The sequence below is a fragment of the Mus caroli genome, unplaced genomic scaffold (assembly GCF_978045245.1).
Source record: "Mus caroli unplaced genomic scaffold, Mus_caroli_1 scaffold_3, whole genome shotgun sequence".
In the NCBI taxonomy this organism is placed as follows: domain Eukaryota; kingdom Metazoa; phylum Chordata; class Mammalia; order Rodentia; family Muridae; genus Mus; species Mus caroli.
In genome coordinates, this window is record NW_028227258.1 from 60,675,324 (window position 1) to 60,699,528 (window position 24,205).

General features: G+C 42.3%; 1 protein-coding gene across 1 annotated transcript in view; it reads right to left on the reverse strand.

The window, feature by feature from the left end:
* Spag17 (sperm associated antigen 17) overlaps positions 1-24,205 on the reverse strand; it is a 268,834-nt gene that overhangs the window by 168,467 nt on the left and 76,162 nt on the right. Inside the window, exon 4 of the mRNA XM_021157134.2 lies at positions 12,977-13,108. Within this exon, the coding sequence (XP_021012793.1) occupies positions 12,977-13,108 (132 nt within the window). The remainder of the gene's footprint in view (positions 1-12,976; positions 13,109-24,205) is intronic.

Below are 24,205 nucleotides of genomic sequence, written 5' to 3' on the forward strand. Positions count from 1 at the left end.
CACCTCTGCCACAGCAGCCACCTCTGCCACAGCAGCCACGTCTGCCACAGCAGCCACCTCTGCCACAGCAGCCACGGCAGCAGCCACAGCATAAGCCCTTGGGATGGAAGTGAAAATTCAAGAAACCAGTCCCATGCCAGACAGACAAGGGCAGTTAAAAGGAAAAGAGCACACAGTCAAAGTCAAGCCCACCAGACATATTTCTTCCTTATTCCATCCCTGATGATGATGATGATGATGATGATGATGAACTAAGCTTAATGAGAAAATGAGAGCAAGCACGGAAGTTGTGAAAATCTGTGAGTTTTTTTTTTTTTTAATGTGAGCATCCATATAATCATTTGCTTGCTCAGTGGACATTTCTGTGAGTAGAGGAACAGAGCAACAGAGGCTAGGAGTGTCATGAACAGTTTTGGAGGTGACACAGGCCTGATACAGGGATGTGAGAGGGTCCAGCATTTCTCCCTGCATTAGATATGAATTGGTGCCTACAACAGGGCTAGGCACTACCTCTCAGAGTTGAATCTAAGGGAAAAGAAAGATAAGTAGACAGACAGACAAAAACAGAACTAAAATTTTAGTGACTGCAGAGACAGAAACATAACTGAGGAGACTGTGCTTAAAAGTCGGGGGATGAAATGCCTTCTCTAAGGAGGTGGCGTTTGAGCAAAAACCTGAAAAATTAGTCAGAATGACCATGAGAAACAGGGAAAAGGTGCCATGTAAAGGCATTTGGGCATAAAGAAACTGTGTGTTCAGAGAGCCGGAAGACATAAGGCACCAGGACAAGGGCAGAGTGGCCCAAGGCAAGGGTGGATGACTAGGAATGGCCATGTAACCCAGGACTTTAGAGTTGGGGCAATAAATTCTTACCTCATTGAAAAATCAGCAGGAAGGCTTGAGAGTTTTAGGGTAGGGGAGTTTATAGAAAACTGAATTTTTAATAAGGAGATGTGGAAATAGTCCACAGAAGACCTAATAGTGACTCACATGAAGGTGTTGGCAGAGTGGAGAAACGTAGATGGATTTCAGATCCATTCTGGATGTTGAAACTGTGAGAGTCTAACCACAATAATGAAGAAGGAGGCATATCAAAGGGAGCACCATGGATCAGAGCTTGAGCCCCTGGGTGGTTTGGTGCTAGTCCTCACTGAGATAGAGAACACTGGTGAGAATCAGTTTTCAATTAACATGGGAAGACTACTGTAAGTGATCACATTATATTGGAGGTGCCTTGTTGTAGGGCAGTGGGCCACGAGAAGAAGCTTGGTAAGGTTGAGCTAAGGCCCTGAAGGGATGATAGGAGTTTTGTCTGTTTCAGGCACCAGGCCCCTGTCATATAACTGCAGTCCTCTGCAGCCTGCCCCCTCCCCTTCCCCAAGAGATTTGTGGCCATCAGTCACATAGTGGCAAACCCCCAAGCCCTTCCACATGTAGAGGTTAGGCATCCCTAACCTCTCAGACCAAGCCAATAGGAAGTACATACTGACAGCAAGTGGACTAAAAAGTTTAAAAAGATGCACCTGTAGTTGTGGCTAACACTAAGCAAAGACAGCTATGGCAGGCTGTAGAGGTGGCAGACATGGAGACACGTGACACCAGGGACAGCATTTGTGTGGGCCAGCTACCTTGTCAAGTTTTGCTGTGAAGGGAACTTGGACCCTGCATCATTCGTCAGGTGAGAAGATGGTGGTGGGCATAAGATGAGTTAAGAATGTACCTCTGTGTATACAGCAGGAGTTTCCATGTTTACTGGTTGATAGAATAATCCAGTACAGAGGGAGACATTGAAGGTATAGGGGGACATCTGAAATATTCCAGACAATTCACTAGTTCAGGATGAGCCACAGAGAGAGGCTCAGTTGTTGGGTGTGGATGGAAGAAAGGAAGAGGTCTGGGTGGTCTTGAGAGAATGTTTCTAGTTTTCAAGAGAAGTGTGTGCGTGTGCGTGTGTGTGGTAAAGTCAGCAGGCAAGATCAGCAGATTAAAAAAAGGGAATTTCCAATAAAGTTAGATAAAGTCAGGGTCATCTCAGACAGTCTAAGAGCAAGTGCACTGGGGGAATGTGGTAGGATTTAGCCTCTGCTGAGATAAAAACAGGACAAGCATGTTGGGTTCTCTGAACACCTTGAGTTGTCTTTGTTTGCTCAGATGCAGACATGAAGAGGGTGGGGTGGGTTGCTGAGTTCAAGATCATGATGGAAAAGAGAGGAAATAAGACTTTCTAAAGCACAGGACGACAGGTGTGGACCATGGAGTAGAAGACAAACAGCAGAGATGACAATACATAGAGACTGGTGGCTGCCATTGACCAGCACTTACAATGGAGTTGAAGACACTTTGGGGGTGGGGGAAGTTCCTATTAGGTCATTTTAAGAGGGGAGGAGAGGGGGCATCCAAGTTTAGAGAATGGGAGACCTTAACACTTCAGTGGTGATGGGCTAGGGTAGAACCACAGGAACAAATGGCTGATGTGGGATGGAGGAAATGACCATTAGATAATCAAGAAGTCATTATGAAAACCTCTGTTCACAATGAGAGAAATAAGAAAAGAATCAATGACAAAGGAAAAAAAGACCCAGAGAAGCAAAGGATGTTAGAGCCTGTTCAAGTGTCCAGGGCAGTGACAGACCAATGGGAGGGTCTGGAAGACTGAGCAGGTACCTGTGGCTGGGCTGCTGCTTCAGGCACCAAGGCTGCAAAACATTAAACACACCTTTCTGGTTTATATTTGAAGTTCTCTCTATAACTTCATTTTTCTACACGGAGAAAACTTTAAGCCAATAAGTCTGCCCTGTAATACCGAAAGTAATATTCTCAGCCATAAACTAGCAATGAGCTATTTTAATCATGGCTGTCATCAATATTTAGAATATTTCTATTTACAAAGATCATGTTTTATAGCAGACATTGCACCTTGTTAAGTCCTTGCAGGTACAATGGGTACAGCATTAGCTTCACTTTATAAAGCTTGGTGGGAGCGAGCAACAATTTAATAACCAAGTTATTGAACAGGAATGCCAGGTCAGATGCCGGGCGTGGTGGCGCACGCCTTTAATCCCAGCACTCGGGAGGCAGAGGCAGGCGGATTTCTGAGTTCGAGGCCAGCCTGGTCTACAAAGTGAGCTCCAGGACAGCCAAGGCTACACAGAGAAACCCTGTCTCCAAAAACAAAACAAAAAAAAAAAAAAAGAAAGGAATGCCAGGTCAGAGGGGTGTGTCACCCATATTCTCTGCAAAGAGTCCTTGGAGCACAGCCATGGCTCTGATTCCAGTGAGCCTGTGGGCTTTATTGGGGCTCATCAAGGCCTCTGAAAACTCAGCTTTGGGTGATGGCCCATATACCAACGTGAAACCCCTGTGAATGTCCTTCGTAGGCATTACCCTTGCCACAATAAAGTCAACTTTTCCATCAAAGGTCTTCCAGAAGCCTTTATGGTTGAAATTTAAAACAAGGTGTTGGGGCCATTTCTTTGAACTGAGATAAGAAAGTGACTTTATATAGGGGAATGCCAGGGCCAAAAGAATGGGAATGGGTGGGTAGGGACGTGGGGGGCGCTATGGGGGACTTTTGGGATAGCATTGGAAATGTAATTGAGGAAAATATGTAATAAAAATATTAAAAATTAAAAAAAAGAAAGTGACTTTAGGTTAAGTAATTTAAAGGGATAATTATTATCAACTTATGCACTCATTCAAATAGCTCAGCATTCTACATGCATTTGTGGAGCACAGTGGGGGAAAATTCTTGAATAATTTTCCTCCATGGAGTTTGCCAGTTCAGGAGATCCTGAGCATTGTTTCCTATGATTTTTCTTGGGGTAAGGGATCTTAGAAATAGGTTGGTCATAACCCCAAGTTCAAAATCAGTAACAAATTCTGGTGCCAGTATCTAGTAATGCAGTATGAAATGTGACTTCAGACACCATGCTTTTAATCTGATCTCACAAAGCAAGACGGGTAATTTCTATTAAGACACACAGTTTGTCTGAGGACACGGAGCTGTGGAAGAGGCTGTGCTGCTCTGACTTGAGGCTCTAAGCTCCTCTTACTGTTCTGAGACTCCAGTTGGCCTCAGCTTCTGCTTCCTTCCCAGTGTCCTCTCCTTCTGTCCTTCTGCCTCTCTCCTTTTATCTGTGTCTGTACTCTCTCTGCTCAGTCTTCCCAGGGACCCAGCAGTCGTTCCTGGATGTTCTACCCATGCTTCCTACTCACGACTGTCTTTTTCCTCCACTTAACAAGGCCACACCAGGAAGCTGGGAACAAAAGCCTTAGGTCCGTTTCTTTTAGTATAAGTGAATGATCACTGTCACCCCCCCCTTCACTTTCACAAACATGTTTTTGTTTCACCCTGGTTAGCCTTTTTACACCACTGTACTGGAGAAAGCGTTATCATCACTGAAAAGTTGAAAGATGAAGTTACACAAGTTTCCAAAATTTCAGCGCCTAGAAAGATGAGCGAAGAGAGTTGCTTTTGCTTCCACTTCTCTGCCTCATTTTTATATGACTATCTTTGGCCTTCTTTCTAGACAGTTTACCATCTTTCATGTTCCATTTAACAATAACGATAATGGTTGTTAGAACTTCAAGAAAGATGGTTATGAAAGAACCTCCAGGCACAGCAAGGATTCTCCAGTGCCAAGAAACTGTACGGCAGTGAGCAGGAGCAGGAGCAGACACAAGAACCTGCTTCTAATGGGCTCCAGGTCTGGCAGAGATGTTTGTTGGTAGATTTCTGAACAGGTCCCTTGATCTCTTCTACCTTCTCAGAGCTGACCTCAAAGTTGATCTATCTACTCTCCCATGTTTAGACTGTCCCTTCCCCCCCCCCCACTATCCATACTGAGGCTGAACCAGAGCCTTATCATCCTCAAGCTCCCTCATTCTGAACAAAGACTGGCAGCTAGGATCCTACAGTTGTTCCTTGGTTTGAAATAGGTTCTTCTGTTTCTACTAAGCTCTAGTCACAGGGAGTTCAAACCTTACCTTTCATTTTCTCTCGTTTTATGTACCCCTATCTAACATACAGGTTGTTGCAGCATTTAGGGGTAAATGTTAGGGATTGGTTCAAATGCTTTGGTTTAATCTGGAAGCTCCATGTCCAAATGCTGAAGGTTCTTGTCCTCAACTGGTTTTGATTGATCAATAAAGATGCCAGCGGCCAATGGTTGGAGTAAAGGGAGATAGAGTGGGACCTTTAGATTTGCATGGGCTAGAAACTGGGAAAAATGAGACAGAGAATCACTATTTCTCAGGGGAGAAGGATGGGGTATTGAAGCTCAGGAGAGAAAGCCAACCAGCCATGTGAGAATCCAGGTGGGTGGCCACTGGCCTGTGATAGCAGGGGAAGGTTAAAGAGTGCCCAGCCTTTGAGGTAGCCAAGGCACTTTGAAATTAACTGGTGTGTGTGTGTGTGTGTGTGTGTGTGTGTGTGTGTTCCATTTACACATCTAGATAGCTCCTGGGCGGGTGCGGGAGTGCACAGGTGCAACTTGCCAGGCACCAAAGTGGATTAGCTAAACTCACCGTTACAGGTGAAAGCTGAACAAGGCAGACTAGACAAACATTCAGCATGAATGAACCCTAAATCACAAACTAAACTTTGCTCATATACTCTTTCTTGCTTTGAGACACTATGACTTCGTGTTCCTCTTCCATGGCCTTCTGCTCATAGCTTAAAATATTTGAGGGAGCCTCTTGTCAATTCAAGACAAAATGCAGACAGGGAAAAAGTTTCTCCCCAGCTGTGTTGGGGAGCATATATCCCTAGCACATGGGTGGAGGGTCACGTTTATCATGGAATGCACTCTCTCTCAACCAGAATATGAATACAAGACATCTGGATGCTTCCTACTGTAGGAAGGCTTTGGGTAGGCGCAGGGACTTCTGAACCATTTAAGCTACTTAGCAGATGTGGAGGTCTCATGCAAAGCAATACCTGAAGATAGTTACAGCATTCCACATACTCACTTGACTGTTAAGGGAATCTATATAGAATCCTCAGTTACATCGTCTTTCTAAAGACAGGGGGAAAATTCTGTTCTGTAACAAAGCAACTTAGTTATTTGGTAATTCAAAATGTTTCAGATAATATTTTATTTCTAAATGACATCTTGATGTTAACACTCAAACCTAATTGACATCCCTTCTTCCTTTCTCAGTAGTGGGGGTGGGGGTTCACTGGTAAAAGCCAAGTACATGGAAGTGAATAGCTATATTTCATCTATTTTATAGCCAATTCTCTATATACCATGTATCACCGATATGTGTGTGTGGCCTGCTGTAAGAACTTTGCAGTAAAATTAAGGAGCTGGAGGAGAAAGCAGGCTTGTGGAAGTTGTAACTAACTTAGTCCATTATGTGTTTTACAAGAAACTAGGTCTTTTCTGAGTCCTGTGTTAGAGCTCTTTGATCATCTCACTCCTCCTAGTTAGTAAGCAAGTCACTTGTTTGGTTCCAGAGATGGTAAGAGCCTCAGAGACTGTGCATGAGGTAAAACAATATTAACCATATTTATCCTCTTGAAAAAGGATTGAGCAATATAAAGGAAGTAATGAGAGAGGGCATGTGTGCGCTCGCTCGCGCGTGTGTGAAGTGCTCCAAACTCAGAATATACGTGTATGAAATAGATATGTTTTACTTTTATGAAATCCCGTCACTGTTAATTAGCCACCATACTGTCAAATATCCAAGATGGTGTATGACATACACAGTGATCTCCAAGTTAAGTTGATCAGGGTGATTTTTTCTTTTTTACATGCAGAACTATGTCTAATTGTAACAGTTCAATTTGAAAACACAAGATTATGGGAATATTTGGGGAACCAACTAATCCAGTTTTAAAATCTACAATAAAAACATTATTCAAAATATAGACCACTATGTACTGCATAGTATATTATTTACTACCCCAAATGTAGAAAGCACATACATGTCCATCAACAGAATAATAAATAAGAAAATTAGCATAAGCAGTAGAAACTCACAGAACAAGTAATAACAATAGATATGGGTGATGTGATAATAGCTAAATTATGATACATTTTAGCTAAAAAAACTATTAAAATATTTTACCATGATTGTAATTCTATAAAGGAATGAATATATATGATGTATATTCCATATATCATATAGTATGATTATTAGATATAATATAGTATATATGATATATATCAAGAAGTAGAAAAGGAAGCATTCTGAATACTACTGTTATTGATAATAACAGGATGATGGTGGTTTATTGTTATCTGTTATGCTTTATACATTATTTCTATATTTTCTTTTTTATTCCTCTCCACTCTCCCTCCTGCTGCTCACTGCCCCAGGTCATTTCCAGTACCTCCAGTGATCTGAAAATGCATGAAGTTGAATTAAAAATGTGTTTCTCCAGAGAGCTGTTAGAACACTGGTTCTCAGTCCTCCTATCACTGTGACCCTTTATCACAATTGCTCATGTTGTGGTGACCTCCAACCATAAAATTATTTTCATTGCTACTTCATAACTGTAATTTTGCTACTGAAATGAATTGTAATGTAAATACCTATGTTTTCTGATGGTCCTAGATGACCCCTGTGAAAGGGTCATTTGACCCCCAAAGAGGTGGAGTCCCACAGGTTGAGAACTGCTGTGTTAGAGTGAAGAAAAATATGTTTAGAGAGGCTGGAGAGATGGCACGGTGGTGAAGAGCACTAGTTGTTCTTCCCGAGGACCTGAGTTTGGTTTCTATCACTCACATTGGGCAGATCCCAAGAGCTTGTATATAATTCCAGCACTAGGGGATCAGTTTCCTCTTCTGGCCTCTATAGGCACCAGCAGCACACATACACATAAGTTTACATGAATATACACATTCATGCTTAGGGATGTATTTGTTTCAACTGATCAAATGATACGCTCTTTATAAGACCACACAGTAGTATTAGGCATGGGAGGTAATTTGCACAGTTCCTAGTTCCGTGAATCAAAATATAGGGATGTCTGTGTGTGTGGTGGCCCAAGAAGGGGGCAGGTCTGATATGTGCTTCCTGCAGGATCATACATAGCTCAGAGAAACTTTAGCATCGTGCAAGCTAATGATATCCTCATTAACCACTGGGAAGGGGTAGGGAGAAGGCATTAGGGTGTACAAAATAAGCTCAGAAAGTCTCATTCTCCAAGAGACTCGGTGATTTCTTGGGAAGAAAGAACTAGAAATTAAGTCATGGTTGCTCTTTGTATTGGTGATTAGTTAACCCAGTGCTGTTTATCTTTGCTGAGTTTTCTTCCTTTTCTAGACAACTGTCCCCACACTGAACCTCACAAAGTTGTATGAGAAATGATCAGTCAGGGCAGATGTCTGTGGACAGATTATCCAGCAAGACTCTGAGTCCCAGGGAAACAGGACCAGACAGCGTTTTACTGCATGAGAGCCAGAGGCCATCTCAGAATAACTGAGACAGACAGGTGAAGTATTCACAGTGGTTAACAGCACACATTCAATCTGATGGCTGGGATTGGACTCTTGACTGTTGAGAGCCTTCTTCAAGAAGGCTTAAGTTCCCACCTCCCACAGTCTCACCATCTGTAAATTAGGAGTGGTTCATTGTACTAATGATATTAAATTGTTTAACTACTAAATAATATAACCTGTCTGAAGATATAGAGTCAAACAGTCAATAATAGTAGCTATTATTAATTGCTATCTAAAAATGCTAGTCTATTGTCCCTCTTTAATCAAAAATTTCTAGTAGTGCATGAAAAGTTTTCATTAAAAATAATCAAAACAGCCAGCACAGCAGTGTCCTGTTTTGCAGAGAGGCCAGCTGGGGCATCATTTATTTCTGCAGAATTGCTGGGGTTTGGGGTTCCTTAGATCTTCCATTTGTCAGTTGGATCTTCATTTTGATAATCCTGCCTCAAAGAATTCCAGCCAGTTAGTGAGGCAAGTTATTCCTTTCCTAGAACCACCCAGGAGCCCTCCACACAGGGTCCCTGCCCTTCCTCTGTTTGACTTCTTAAAATAGTTTCTGAAGAATTTAACCACAACTGAATCAAAACTAACCAGCCTGTAATTTCCTGGTCTGTCCCTATGGCCTTTCCTTTAAAATAAAACACACGCGCAAAATGGCATTTCTCTGGCCCATTTCCAGCTTCTTGGGGTTTGACTGGAAGAAGCTCGGGGATGTCTGTGGAAGTGGTTCTTCTTACTCTCTCTTCCTTTCTCCTTGGGAGAAGGCTGCAGCTTGTACGGGGCTTCATTATTCCATGTTAGCAAAATTAGGCTGTTTTCTTTTTCTTTTTTTAATGAAGAAGGTGCTGGATATTGTCTGCCCATAGTTCTTTATGTCTGCCTTTTCTCCATTCTTGTGTATGTGTATATTTGGTACACAAACTACAGACAAAAAGAACCAGCCCTTCATAGAAAAGTGTTTGCTATGAAAGTCTGAGAAAATGTGAGCGACTTTAATTCACGAAAGGCACAATTAAAACATATTTGGATGTTTTGGGGAAAGCCTTTTCAAATATTCTGATTTCAGTTCTGAATTATAGGAAGACTCCATTTATATCGGTTAGTAATATTAAAGGTCAATGATTTTTTTTTGTAATGTAGCCATAGCCATTTTCCAACTCTTTTGAACACCATTTTTCTTTTAGTTTCTTAATCACACTGAGATATAATTCACAAGCAAGTAAGTGCTTATAATTAATACATAATACAAAAGTTTATCAGAAGCAAGAGTGACTGAAAAGAAAAAGTCACACAATAGCCAAATCAAAATGTTCCAGAATAAAAACCAAGAGACGTATTTTAAAACGAGAATGAATGTGATGGGAATCGCTGCACCCAGTACACTGTGTCCAAGGATATTTGTAATAGTGGATGTTTGCCAGGCTGATGAATTAACTGAAGATGTTAATGCAGGACTAAAGCTGCAGAGTGATCCTTGAGATAACGGTGGAGGGGAGATGCGTTTCTGAGCAGACATTCCCATTCAAATTTTATGACATAGTAAACAGCCTAATTTGCTATGATAATATAGGATAATAATATTCAGGACTTCTGAAATGTTAGAGATGTTTTTATTTCTCAACAAACACCCCTAGTCAAATTTTATGACATTGTAAGCAGCCTGATTGCTATTATTATGCAGGATCATCATTCAGAAGTTCTGAGGTGTTAGAAATGCTTATACAACAGAACACATTTCTATTCTGTTTCTACCTATATCTATATTTATATATCTGGAAGTCATTATCGAAGTATTTCCAAACAGATGAGTGTTTTCAAACAGGTCAAGCATATTTACAATTGGAAGTTGTCATTTGTATCCTACAAGTCCACATGCTAAAGTTTTACCTTTGTTCCTTCAGAGCGCCTTGCCCTTATAGTTTTCACGATATTAATTATCTAGCAAGTTTCCTTTCAAAGCAGAAATCAAAAGCAACAGCCTGTGTTCAGCTGCAGCACATTCTTCAACTTAGCCAGGACTAAAGTATCTTTATTCTATCTGGCACTTTAAACTATAATTTACTGTTTGTTTTTAAAGAAAAAAAAAACATGTGGAAATAGAACCAAATATATGGTGACGCATTACATCTGTTCCACGGGGGGCCAAAAGACAAAAAATGCCTAATCCTATCATTTCTCTGTGCCTCCATCTCTGCCTTAACATTTTCTATAATTACTGCTATAATTTTTTCCCTAAAGCATTCATTCTTTGCAAAGTTCATTTCCAAAAATTAAACACAGAAGATATAAAACATTCTTGGGGCTGGACAGATGCAAGCGATATACTAGAATTAGCTCATGAAAGTGAGTATCTTTGTAAATTTAATGGCAAGGTTGAAAAAACTTACGATTTGCTCCCTGTGCAACCAACGTAGAGCCTTTTCTAGGTTCGTCCAAGGAAGAAGACCCTCTTCCCCCACTGGTAATACACTTCCCTTAGCTATTGCAGACGATACGTTGCCCCTGCTTACTTTGCTGTCTGCCAGACTTTTGGCTGACGAGCATTAACCTCATTTGTTCCGACTAACCTCTCAGGTGGCACTGCCGAGATGTACACCCCTCACCCTGTAAACCGTTCCTTTCACCTCTCATGTACAAGGACGACTTTCTGGGGAGTAATCCATTCCAATCAGTTTTCATCTATTTATTTAGCACCTGCTCAGATGGTTTCAGCTCAGACACAAGAGGCTGGTGCTCTGGAAAGCACTGGTAATAAGGATATTAAATTAAATTGGTTCTTAATTGCTCAGAGTTCTCTTACTGCTTTTTCTTCAATAAATTAACTTCAAGCCATGGCTCGTTAGACACCCAAAGTTTTAACAAGCAAATCAAGGTTCTTTCTATAGCTCCAGAATCTCCTAACCATATTAATATAGTTCACAGTTCAGAGAAATGCTGAGCAAAAGAACAATGTAAGGATATTTTGTCAGTTCACATATTTAAAATTTCCTGAGAGTCTAGAATATTCCATTTTTTATTTGAAGATTGCTTACTAAAACCTGAAAATATTGTAGTAAACAATTACTGATTTCTAACGGGAAGCAAATAGGCCTGTGACACTCTTTAGTGTGCAGTTCATCTGTAGGTGTTTCACAAACCTCACAGTTCACTTACACAATTCAAGTTCTCCCATGACATTGGCATCTAAACACACAAGAGGATATGGTTATACTTTTAAATTGTCTAAATTTTCTTTTGCTAACTTTTAACTTCTCTGAGTGTTTCTTAGTGTACAAATTTATGATTCATGGTGGAAAGAACACCAGCAGATGGAAATCCATAACGTCAACCATTTCTTTGAATAGAATTTTCTTGGGTACAAAATGTGCCAGCCCAGAAAGAAGCTATATGGGGTTCTTTCTAGGAAAGCGTAGAGCTTTTGCAAGTACATAGAGCCTAATGCAAGTACAAAGTGATGACGTCATCACCATCACCACCACCACCACCACCACCATCATCATCATCATCATCATCACCACCACCACCACCATCACCGTCGCCGTCATTGTCATGGTCATAAAAAACTCAATCAAATAGGATACCTAGATCTATGGGTTTTGCAAAGGTAAGGAAGGTATAATGGGAATATATTTACCTTTTCTATTTCCATTAGTTGTTTTTTGTCCGTCCTACTCAAGGTCACAAAGAACTCACCTTCTAATCCGTCACTTATGCATGTGGACACACATCACACATGCACACAGAAGCATCTGCTGTCACAAAAATATTTCAGCATAATTTGAAAATGGAGGAAAGCCTTTCTCATTCCTAGTAGTGATCATAACAAATGGTTCTGAATTGGGCATCACTGTGCATGTTTAACGTATTTTTTCAGAAGCAAATGTAAATTTTAAAAAGCACACTGATTTCTATAGGCAGAGTAAATAAAAAGTTTCCCTATGTGGAAAGAAAAAGATCAGAGAGAGGATCTGGCAGCAGGAGTGACTGGTTGTTGCTGAAGCTGTCACTTTGCTCTGAAAGGGCAGGGTGCTTGCCATGCTAATAAACACTCCTAGTCTATATCACAGACAATTTAAATATATCCTAATTTGGCGATTCTTTTCCCCTTGTTTTGATATTTACTTGTGACTCTGTCTCTTTCCTGAGCCCCATTCTTGTTACAATATTAAAGATTCTACCATAAAACCACCTTGATTACATGTTCTGGATATTGCCATTTTCACAAATAAGGGAAATTATATATACACACACACACACACACACACACACACACACACACACACATATATATATATATATATATATATATATATATATATATATATATATATATATATATATATATATATATCACAACTCTTCCAATACACCCATGAGTGAGCAGCTGCTTCCCTAAGGAGTAGAGGAGACTTTCAGGCTTGCCACAACACACACTATAGCGGCTTAGGAAGTGTGTGTGTGTGGGATCTTTAACTGTCCCACCCACTAACTTCTGAGCTCTGGGGGACGCATGTTCCATATGGTACCTTCTTTTCATTTTCTCGTCTCTGCTGGTCCTTGGATTTAATATGGAGAAGTTGACATTTCAAGAGTTTCCCTATCAATGGTAAGGTTAGTTTCTCTCCACTCTCCATGATTGTTTTTGCTGCCAGGAACACCTAGAAAGAAACAGTTATTAGGAAAGACAACACTTTATAATCTTTGATACGGTCTGTCAGTGATAAGAGGATGACAGGATGCTTTATGCTTTGTGATATTTGTCTTAATGTAAAAACAGGTTGTTACCAGGCAAATGCATAGATGGGAAATGTGTCCAGGACCATCAAGGCTGGGTCATTTCATTATCAGCTCCGTCTTCAGCAACGTGGTGAACACTTTGTACAGTGGTGTCAGACTCCCAGGACTGTACTTAGTGGACACAGTCTACTTCATGACAGGTAGCTTTCATGCTATAGAGAGTCTGATGTTGTTTGGAGTAGCTGGCAGTCCAAACTGTCAGTCTTTGACTTATTAGGATGTTATAATTGAGTCAAGTTTTATAATAGTGAAAATGACTATGTTGGCAGTCCCTTTTTTCTTGGTGACCAAATTCAGGTGAAAGATAAAACTGCTTGACACAGGGCCACCATACGAATGCTGCACTGCGCTCCCCCTCCCCCTGCGCCCCCATCCCTGGCTGCTTAATGTTGATCCTGTTGGTATGTGGACTAATTGGGGTGAAATAAGGTTATTGAGTTTTCTTTGGGTGACGACAGGCACTAGGAACATACAGCTGTATTGTCCAGATGTGTGGCACTGACAGCCTATTTTATGGCTGTGTTTTTTACAGCTTGTTTCCCCTAAATTTCACACAACTCTCTAACATCTGGGCTCTTTTCCTTGGAGCCCTATAACCACTTTATTTACTGCAAAAAAAAATCATGTAAAATATACCATAAAAGTTGTTACGTGTTTCTCTTTATTCCTGTTATCTCCCTAATAAAGTCCACTTCTGCCTGAAGGATGGTCACAGAAGCAATCTAGTTAAAGATTTTTCAACCTTTGCTTTTTTTTTTAAAGGAGCATCATATTTATTTATAACCTCAGGATGAATTAGGTGTTGCCACAATGTTCTGACATATGGCTTTTCTCTCCCCACCCCTTGGAGCAATCGCTCCTCGGGTACATATGGTGTCAATTTCAGGCCCTCGATCTCAGACAATGACCGCGCGCACTCCTTCTCTGGGGCTGTGTCTTGTCTGAAGCTCACATTAGTTCCTGGGTCAGGGTTTCCATGACCAGTCCAGTCTCTTGGACTTTCCCCTTTGCCAAGGGAAATAGTTTAAAGAAAGGGGGGTGCATATTTTGCTTTGAGCTGGAGAAGGCCCTGTGTATCTTCAAGTGCCAAAAAATGTAATTGGACCTTGTAGAGACGATAGAGGTCTCTGCTCTGCATTGCACGATGAGAAACCCAGGAAGAGGATGTCTTTAAAGCTTTCCTTTCCAAACGACAAAGGAGCAAACCAGAAACCAAAAGCTGTGTGCATGTGTGTATGTGTTTATGCATGTGTGAGCATGTCTGTGTCTGTGTTTGTGTGTGTGCATGTGTATGTGAGAGAGAGAGGTGGGGGGAGGGAGAGGAGTACTCCCCAGAAGCACAGTGCTTACCTCTCATGGCAGGCTCTGTCCTGCTGGCATACAATATGGAAAGGGAATGATAGCTGTGATTTTAAGGATCAAGAAAATGGACTCTCCATTTATCAATGATCAGATCCAGGATGTCCTGGGATCCTAAGGAGATTGCTACTCAGGAACTTATTAGAAAAATGAAGGTGGATCCAACCCAAGGTGTGGGTGTCAATATTTGGTTTGAAATGCCATTTTTCAATAGTGGCTGAATAATGTGCTAGCAATCAAGCTGCTTTGTGACTTTTGGTACCAAATATTCAAATTTTGGGTTCTAAAGCTCATAGCAACCTGGTATGAAACATTCATTCCTACGGAGTACAAAGGTCATGTCAGTGTTGGAAGGAGCTGGTGATGGACTGGGCTACCTGGGTTGGCAGTATAGTCTTTTCCCTGGTGATCTGTGAAGACAGGATTCTCACCTGTGCCCAGAGAGGTTTGGGTGAAAATCTGCCCAGTGTTACGGTAACAGATTGGATGTAGCAGTTCATGCTTTGTAGCCTCTTGATTCCAGGAGTCCATGGACTCTCACTGGGTTCAAATGTACTAGAAGCACAACCACAAGTTCGCAGAGAGAAAGTTTTACAGGCTGTAAAAGAAGTTAGTTTGCGTATCTGAAAACTCTAGAGTTCTGGGGCTCAATAAAAACCTGGCATGGCATCAAAGTGGTAGTGATGTCCTACTTTTGATGTGGAGAGATGGGTGATGGGACACTGACTCCATGATCTGTGGATGCAAAGCAGGTAGAATAGAAGGTGATGCAGGCGTGTGGAATGCCTCCTCTAGGCTGGCGCCAATGGTCCATGAGGAAACCACTCAGTGCTTCAGCTCTGCACACCAGTGGCAGCCTCAGTGATGGGAAAGTCTGGGCACACCTGCCTTCTAGGGCTTCTCTGAAGTGATGTGATTCCAGACACGGCTGTTTGGAATGACCTTAGAATAATTAACAAAATTAAAGAAAACAAGTCTGTGCCAACTTAAAACTTGAGACTGAACCTTTGCTTGTGGCACATGGGCCAACCCCTGTAGAAGCAGCAAAGGGAGGTCTGTACACGTGAGTTTCCACCAGCAGTTTCTTGCTTTCACATCGTTACTCGCAAAGTCAGAGGCCAGGTTTGGCTTCAGATGAAGAGTCCTCAGAGGACCTTTGTGTGAAGGATTCCTTTTAAGGAAGTAAAAACTGAACAGGGGGTTGGGATGAAGAGATGGCTTAGTAGTTCTTTCTTTCTTTCTTTTTTTTTTAGATCTGTACTCCAATTTTTTATTTGGGTTATTAGGTTGATGTCTAACTTCCTAGGTTCCATACATATTTTAGATATTTTTTTATTACGTATTTTCCTCAATTACATTTCCAATGCTATCCCAAAAGTCCCCCATACCCCCCCCCCCACTTCCCTACCCACCCATTCCCATTCTTTTGGCCCTGGCGTTCCCCTGTATTGGGGCATATAAAGTTTGCAAGTCCAATGGGCCTCTCTTTCCAGTGATGGCCGACTAGGCCATCTTTCGATACATATGCATTCTTTTTTTGTTTTTTTGTTTTTTTTTTGTTTTTTTCTTTTTTTTTTTTGATTTTTAATGTTTTTATTACATATTTTCCTCAATTACATTTCCAATGCTATCCCAAAAGTCCCCCATAGCGCCCCCCACTTCCCTACCCACCCACATATGCATTCTTACAGAACACTTTGGAAAGGCTTCATTTCCCTGCCTTGTGTGTGGTAATTAAGGAAAAAGAATCAAGCTTCCAGCTTTCAGGACTCTAAAGATCATTTGCCCTGAAGTTAAGGTCAATATGTGACATATATCTAGGAATGTATATCCTTTTGGTGTGGGTATTTTCGTCTGTCCCCTCTCCCATGTTTTTCATGACAGTGTATGTGATAGCAAGATAACAAAGGCTGTAACTATTGAAAGGCTTGATGGAACACAGCAGAAAGAAGCTGCCAGCAACCAGACAAAAATCTAAGCTTCCCAAAATGGTCATAAAAATAGTCATATATGGGTGTGAACCTAGGCACTCATCAAGTCAAAGTGTCAAATAAATGTGCCTGGCTTGAGTCAGAAACATGTGCCAGAGGGGATAGTGAGATTCATTAAGATGGTGGGTACTGTGATGGGGTGAGGTCTTATAGTCTCAGGAAGCTCCACAGGTCAGGGCCATCTCCACAGGTGGAAGAATCTGCCCACATAAGAAGGCTTTGCGTGGAATGACTGGATGTGTCCTATTCTGGAAAAGGTCGCTGTAGAAGAATGCCAAGCATTATGGTGAAGATGGCACAGGTTTATTGCAGGATGAGTGCTTTGGAAGTGTGCATAGATGCCCTTTCTCTTAGGATGTCTTGTGATTCTGAGCACACTAAGCAAGAACAACATTTGCCTCTGCATCAGTGTGCATGGTGACTCCATCATATTTGCCATTTAATGTTTGAGACAACAAACATGAAGAAAGAAACCAAACTTTTCTCTTGTCTGGGGATCAGTCAGGCTCACCTACAGACACTACTGCTCCCTCCAACCACTTCTCTTTGAGGTATGTTCTTCCATATTAACCACAGGCATCTGCCTTCCCAGTGCTTAGAATTGGCTCATACATTCCCATGGGGACTGGATGGATAGATGGATGGATGGATGCATGAATGGAAGGATGCATGAATGGATGGATGTATGGAATGGATGTGTAGAAAAAACATGAGGTTTCTGCCTGATTTCCCCAGTGTGCTTAACACATGGAACAGCTTGTTCACTGCAGAAATACACATTTGATCTCAAGTAAGTTCTGAGGATGTGTATAGATTTTAGATCTGCATTTCTCTTGCCTGGAGCAGAAGAGAGCAAGCAGTGGCTATGGTGGGGGTTAGAAAGCCAGGGGAAGCCATTTTCTTTCAGAAGCTGTAAATAGTTATGGGTTCCCCTGCAGGGAAATGTTCTTTGGTTTGAGAGTTTCCTCTGGAGCCTATGAGATTTTGCTGTAACTGTGGCAGTTTACAAAACACGACTTTATATTTAGCCTTATTTCTTTGGGCAGATGACTTAGGGTTGGTTGGATAATCTGGCATTCAAGAACAGAATCTCTGTCTAGAGATAAATGTAGCCCTGACTAGCACAGCTCTGAGTGAGCAGGCTTTTGGATACAGAGGATCTAATGTATAATTTTTACTATCACCTTCTTTTGTGTAAATTATTTTCTCAGTGCATGATTGATTCAAATGAGAAAGGATATTATCCATTTCCATGGAAAAACATCTCAACAGTAGCGGAGCCTGTGCAGCGAAAAGAGACTATTTCCCCATCCCTTGCACCAGAGCTCTTTATAGAGATAACCACTGTGAACCAATCTAGATGCCACAAGTCTTCCATAATTCCTTATACACGCACAAGCACACCTCTCTCTCTCTCCCTCTCCCTCTCTCTCTCTCTCTCTCTCTCTCTCTCTCTCTCTCTCTATATATATATATATATATATATATATATGTGTGTGTGTGTGTGTGTACACATGTATATACACATATATACATACAAGCACATATAGATAGTAGTCTTCTCTTGTATGTGTATGTGTGTTTGGCTATTTAACTAGGTGGACATGCAGAATACGTTTTTCACATTAAGTGTGTATGTATTCTTATTAATAGTGGTTTTGCTCCTACTAAAATTTCATGAGTCACGATGGGTGAACAATCATTACCAACACTGGGCACTCTTCAACTTTTTATCTTTGTGTATATTGATAGTGATAGTTTTATTTAGAGATGGATGTGATATTTGAAATGCCCTTTAATTGTATTGTAAAATATGGCTTTTGCCTATGATGGCTAATGATTAGATAAATGTTATGGAAAGTCAAAGGAATTGAAATTTTTGATTTTATTTTTCATTGGCTAAAGTTAGCACATAGGTAGTCACATGTTTTGGTCAGGGTGGTTTATGATGAGAAGGTGGGAAAAGTTTAATCTCAATCTAAATTGTGCTTGTATAACCTTTTTGGTATTTTTATTTATACTCAGAAATGACAACGGCGCAGCCTCTTTTTCAGCACTTGCCAACATTGTAGGCAGTGCCTGGCCCCCTGTGCCAGTAACAGTGTGTGCTCAGGGCCACAGTGTGCAGAAGGAGGCAACAATGAAAATCTGTGATGGCTAGGCTGAGATCTTTGTTTCTGGACACTTGGGAAATCTATTGCTCTATGAAGATAAAACAGGATAAAACGGGTGTAAAACAAAAATCAGAGGCTGTCAGCTTACTACTGCTTTCTTTCTGTTACCTTTCTCCCCTTTGATAGGCTTTCTCAATACCTGATGCCTTTTGTATTCTAACACTTAGGAAAATCGGACAGATTTAGCTTGGCAACTCACTTTGCATTTGTTTTATTATGTGGGTGGTTAGCTGTGTTTTGAGACTGAGTGTTTCAGTACAGAACACAGGAAAAGTCTTCCAAGCAGTGAGTCTTGGACATACATGGCTGTGCTGGATTGAGGGCAGAAGGTGGCTCTTCTCTCAAATGTAAAAGACAGCCATACCCAAGGCTAGCAGTGAAAGTAAGGCCAGTCTCAACAATTGTGGTTCTTAGAACATCCTTTTCCCTGCCTAAAGTTACAGTAGCCCAGGAACAGGCTGCACAGGAGAAAAGTTCTGGAGGAGATATCAAAGTCCTTTTCTATCATTTCAGTATTCAATGGATTCATTATGTATAACTTGTTCATCTTGTTCATTATATACTGTAACTCTATTTTGTATTTCAAGGAGTATTAGAGGCAGTGTGACTATTTACTTACATAAACTGCCTTTATATTATATTTGTCATATATCTGCTAATAGCATTTTAAAAATCAGAGAAATTATATGTTCTAGTGTGTGTGTCTATGTGCACAGAGATGTCAATGCTTAGAGTCAAACGCTGCTCTCCATGGGCCTGATTCTATATGCTTGATGAAATGGATGCCAGAGTAGGTAACCTGTAGACAATTGACAAGAACCACTTACACCGAGGTGTGCTCTTCAGTTCCCAGTGAGCAAAGGTTCTCACTGGGAACTGTGGCTTCTTTGCTGCCAGGCATGATCAATCTATTGCTGCAGTCATTTAACAACTTGCCTGAAATGTGGCTCAAAGGTACAAGCTGGGACATTATCATCAAGTAGTTTTGAGCAAGTTATTTAACCCCTTCAAGCTTCAGAGAAAAAAAGAAAGAAAGAAAGAAAGAAAGAAAGAAAGAAAGAAAGAAAGAAAGAAAGAAAGAGGAAGAGAAAGAAAGAAAGAAATCCATCTCTAAGCTTCTCACCAGTGACACTGATATTTTGAGACAGTAATCCCTTGTTGTGGAAATTTTTTTCCTGTGAATTATAGGATGCTTCTTACACTCATAATTTCTACCTAGTTGTGACAGCCAATGTCTCCAGACATTTCCAAAATGGTATCTGTGGGGTCTGGGGATTACCCCTTATTGAGAAAGGTCTTCAGAAAGAGAAAATGCATAGCACTGTCTTCATGACTGTAGGGAGATTTAAACGATGAACGCCAGTAAAGACTAAGCATGGCAAGTGATACTTTCATCCTAACTAGCAGCTGCAGTTAGCTCTCAGTGGTATCTAAGTATGGCATATGGGATGGAGGCTGCTGAAAGGATTTCAGGAGAGAAGAGAATGGGGAAACAGCTGGATGGATGAGGTGTATTACCCGCTGGCTGGAGCCTGACTACTCAGTTCATTCAACCCTGTGTCTAACTCCACTGGGAAGTTGTGTGTGTGTGTGTGTGTGTGTGTGTGTGTGTGTAGTTACAGAGCAGTGGGCAGAGGACCTTAGAAGTAGAAATAGAAACCTTGCTTTTCTTTGCAATGTCTACAAGGTCAGATAGAAGCAGTCTATGGCAAATACTCTGCAGCTTCAAAGCCTCCTTCTGGTTCCCTCTGCTCTCTTCCTTCATTTCCACTGCATTTATTGAGTGCTGATTGCATATCAGTCTCCACATTGCTGGTTCCTTCATGTGTCTAGCCTACCCAGGTCACATTCTTTAAGTAATGAATAATTTCCAATGAAGCATAATTGGAAAAGCAGCTGGAAGGACAAAGGCAGCAGTGGGAGCAGGCCGTTGAGACAGGGGAAAAAAAAAAGGAAAGGAAAAGGAACAGGAATGACTGAAACACATTTTCTCACTCCAAGAAGAGGAAAAGAAAATAATCAAGCAATATTAAATTGTCTATCCATAAATTCAAAGGTGACAGGCAAGGCAGGTTCTGTATAGATCATAATGTCTGCCCAACACAAATGGGACGTTATGAAAGTGTTCGGGCCACAGCCTGGTGAGAAGTTCATAATGATGATAAATATCCAAAGCAGGTGACTCCCAGATTATTCTCAGCTGTCCATAATTAAACTGGTATCCATCTCTCCACAGTGTCAGGGCTGTGAAGTAATTCCAGTCATTGGACCCTTTACATCTGCGCTGAAATGAAATAATATTTGGCAGTAACAAGGACTCACTGAAGCTAAATAAACAATCCCTTTCAAGACTATATAAAAGCTAGTGGCTTAATAACATTTGACAGGGATTAAGACCTCTTTGGGGCTGGAAGGAAGTTTCAGAAAGCAGCAATAACAAATATGTGAAAGGTAGAACCGATCTTTGCTTTAACAGACATGTATAATTTGAACTGTAATGAATCTCCCCAGAGAGATGGGTATTTTGAACATCTAACAGATACAGTCCATGTCAAAAAGCACATGCCTCCTGGAGAAACATTTGTGGGGATTTAGAGAAAAACCTTCTGTCTATTAAGGAGTATTTTGTGTCCATATAAAACGTATAATGGTAGGGTCTAATACAACAGAATACAGAATGGAGAGGCAAGCACTTTTCTTTAGATGTGTAGGTGTGTGTTATCACCATGGCATCTTGTTGGCATGATGTATTATTTATTTAATATTTATCATTTATTTGTTATTTATATGTGTGTGTACCTGTGTGAGTTTATGTGCACCCCATACATTCAGGTGCCCACGGAGGCCAGAAGAGGATGTTGGATCCCCTGGAACTTGAGTCACAAGCAGTTGTGAGCTGCTTTTTTGTGGATGCTGGAGACCAGACCTGTATCCTCTGCAAGAGCAGTGTCTTAGGCATGATTTCTTTTACTGTGACAAAATGCCATGAACAAAACCAACTTATGGAGGAAGGGGTCTGTTTATGCTTCAATTTAAAGACCACAGCCCATCACTATGGGAAGTCAAGGAAGGAACTGAAACAGAAGCATCGGCTTGCTCTTCATGGATTGACCTGCCTACTTTCTTATATAACTCAGGACCAGTGCCTAGGCCTGGCACTACCTACAGTAGGCTGGTCTCACACCCATCAATCACTAATCAAGAAAATGCACAGATTCGCTTACAGGCAATCTGATACAGGCATTTCTCAACTGAAATTCTTTAACAAAATAACTTTAGCTTGTGTTAATTTAACAAAGCCAACCAAGACAAGCAGTAATTGACTTTTACTGCTGATACATCTTTTCATCACACACACACACACACACACACACACACACACACACACACACACACACACCATTCTTGGGCTGAATTACGACAGAATGTTTTTTAAAGAGCAAAATCTTATTTGGTTTAGTCTCTACAGGTCAGAGTGGGGACCACGGGGGCATACGGCTTCTGGGACAGGCAGGAGCCACAGAACCGCTGAGGCAGCACCCTTTTGGGGCCGCAGACTTCCGGCACCCTCACAGCCGGAGGACAGAGACCTGCCCTGCAGAGAGTGCCATCTTGGCTCCGGGACTCCGCCGAACTTAGTCTACAGGTTAGAGTGAGGACCACAGAGGCAGACAGCTTCTGGGACAGGCGGGAGCCACAGAGCCGCTGAGGCAGCACCCTTTTGGGGCCGCAGACATCCGGCACCCTCCCAGCCGGAGGACAGAGACCTGCCCTGCAGGGAGCGCCATCTTGGCTCCGGGACTCCGCTGAACTTAGTCTGTACAGGTAAGACTGAGGACCACAGAGGCAGACAGCTTCTGGGACAGGCGGGAGCCACAGAGCCGCTGAGGCAGCATCCTTTTGGGGCTGCAGACATCCGGCACCCTCCCAGTCGGAGGACAGTGACCTGCCCTGCAGGGAGCGCCATCTTGGCTCCGGGACTCTGCCGAACTTAGTCTACAGGTTAGAGTGAGGACCACAGAGGCAGACAGCTTCTGGGACAGGCGGGAGCCACAGAGCCGCTGAGGCAGCACCCTTTTGGGGCCGCAGACATCCGGCACCCTCCCAGTCGGAGGACAGTGACCTGCCCTGCAGGGAGCGCCATCTTGGCTCCGGGACTCCGCCGAGCTTAGTCTCTACAGGTCAGAGTGGGGACCACGGGGGCAGACGGCTTCTGGGACAGGCAGGAGCCACAGAGCTGCTGAGGCAGCACCCTTTTGGGGCTGCAGACTTCCGGCACCCTCCCAGCCGGAGGACAGAGACCTGCCCTGCAGAGAGCGCCATCTTGGCTCCGGGACTCCGCCGAACTTAGTCTACAGGTTAGAGTGAGGACCACAGAGGCAGACAGCTTCTGGGACAGGCGGGAGCCACAGAGCCGCTGAGGCAGCACCCTTTTGGGGCCGCAGACATCCGGCACCCTCCCAGTCGGAGGACAGTGACCTGCCCTGCAGGGAGCGCCATCTTGGCTCCGGGACTCCGCCGAGTTTAGTCTCTACAGGTCAGAGTGGGGACCACGGGGGCAGACGGCTTCTGGGACAGGCGGGAGCCACAGAGCTGCTGAGGCAGCACCCTTTAGGGGCCGCAGACATCCGGCACCCTCCCAGTCGGAGGACAGTGACCTGCCCTGCAGGGAGCGCCATCTTGGCTCCGGGACTCCGCCGAACTTAGTCTGTACAGGTCTGCTGACAGAGGATACTAAGAATCCCCAGAAGAACAACCTCTGAACAGAGACAACTATAACAACTCCAGAGATTACCAGATGGCGAGAGGTAAAGGTAAGAATCTTACTAACAGAAACCAAGACCACTCACCATCATCAGGACCCAGCACTCCCACTTCGCCCAGTCCAGGGCACCCCAACACACCTGAAAAACTAGAACTGGATTTAAAAGCATATCTCATGATGATGGTAGAGGACATCAAGAAGGACTTTAAAGAACTACAGGAGAACATGGCTAAAGAGTTACAAGTCCTTAAAGAAAAACAGGAAAACACAACCAAACTGGTAGAAGTCCTTAAAGAGAAACAGGAAAACACATCCAATCAGATGATGGAAATGAACAAAACCATACTAGACCTAAAAAGGGAAGTAGACACAATAAAGAAAACCCAAAATGAGGCAACACTGGAGATAGAAACCCTAGGAAAGAAATCTGGAACCATAGATGCAAGCATCAGCAACAGAATACAAGAGATGGAAGAGAGAATCTCAGGTGCAGAAGATTCCATAGAGAACATGGGCACAACAATCAAGGAAAATGGAAAATGCAAAAAGATCCTAACTCAAAACATCCAGGAAATACAGGACACAATGAGAAGACCAAACCTACGGATAATAGGAGTGGATGAGAATGAAGATTTTCAACTCAAAGGACCAGCAAACATCTTCAACAAA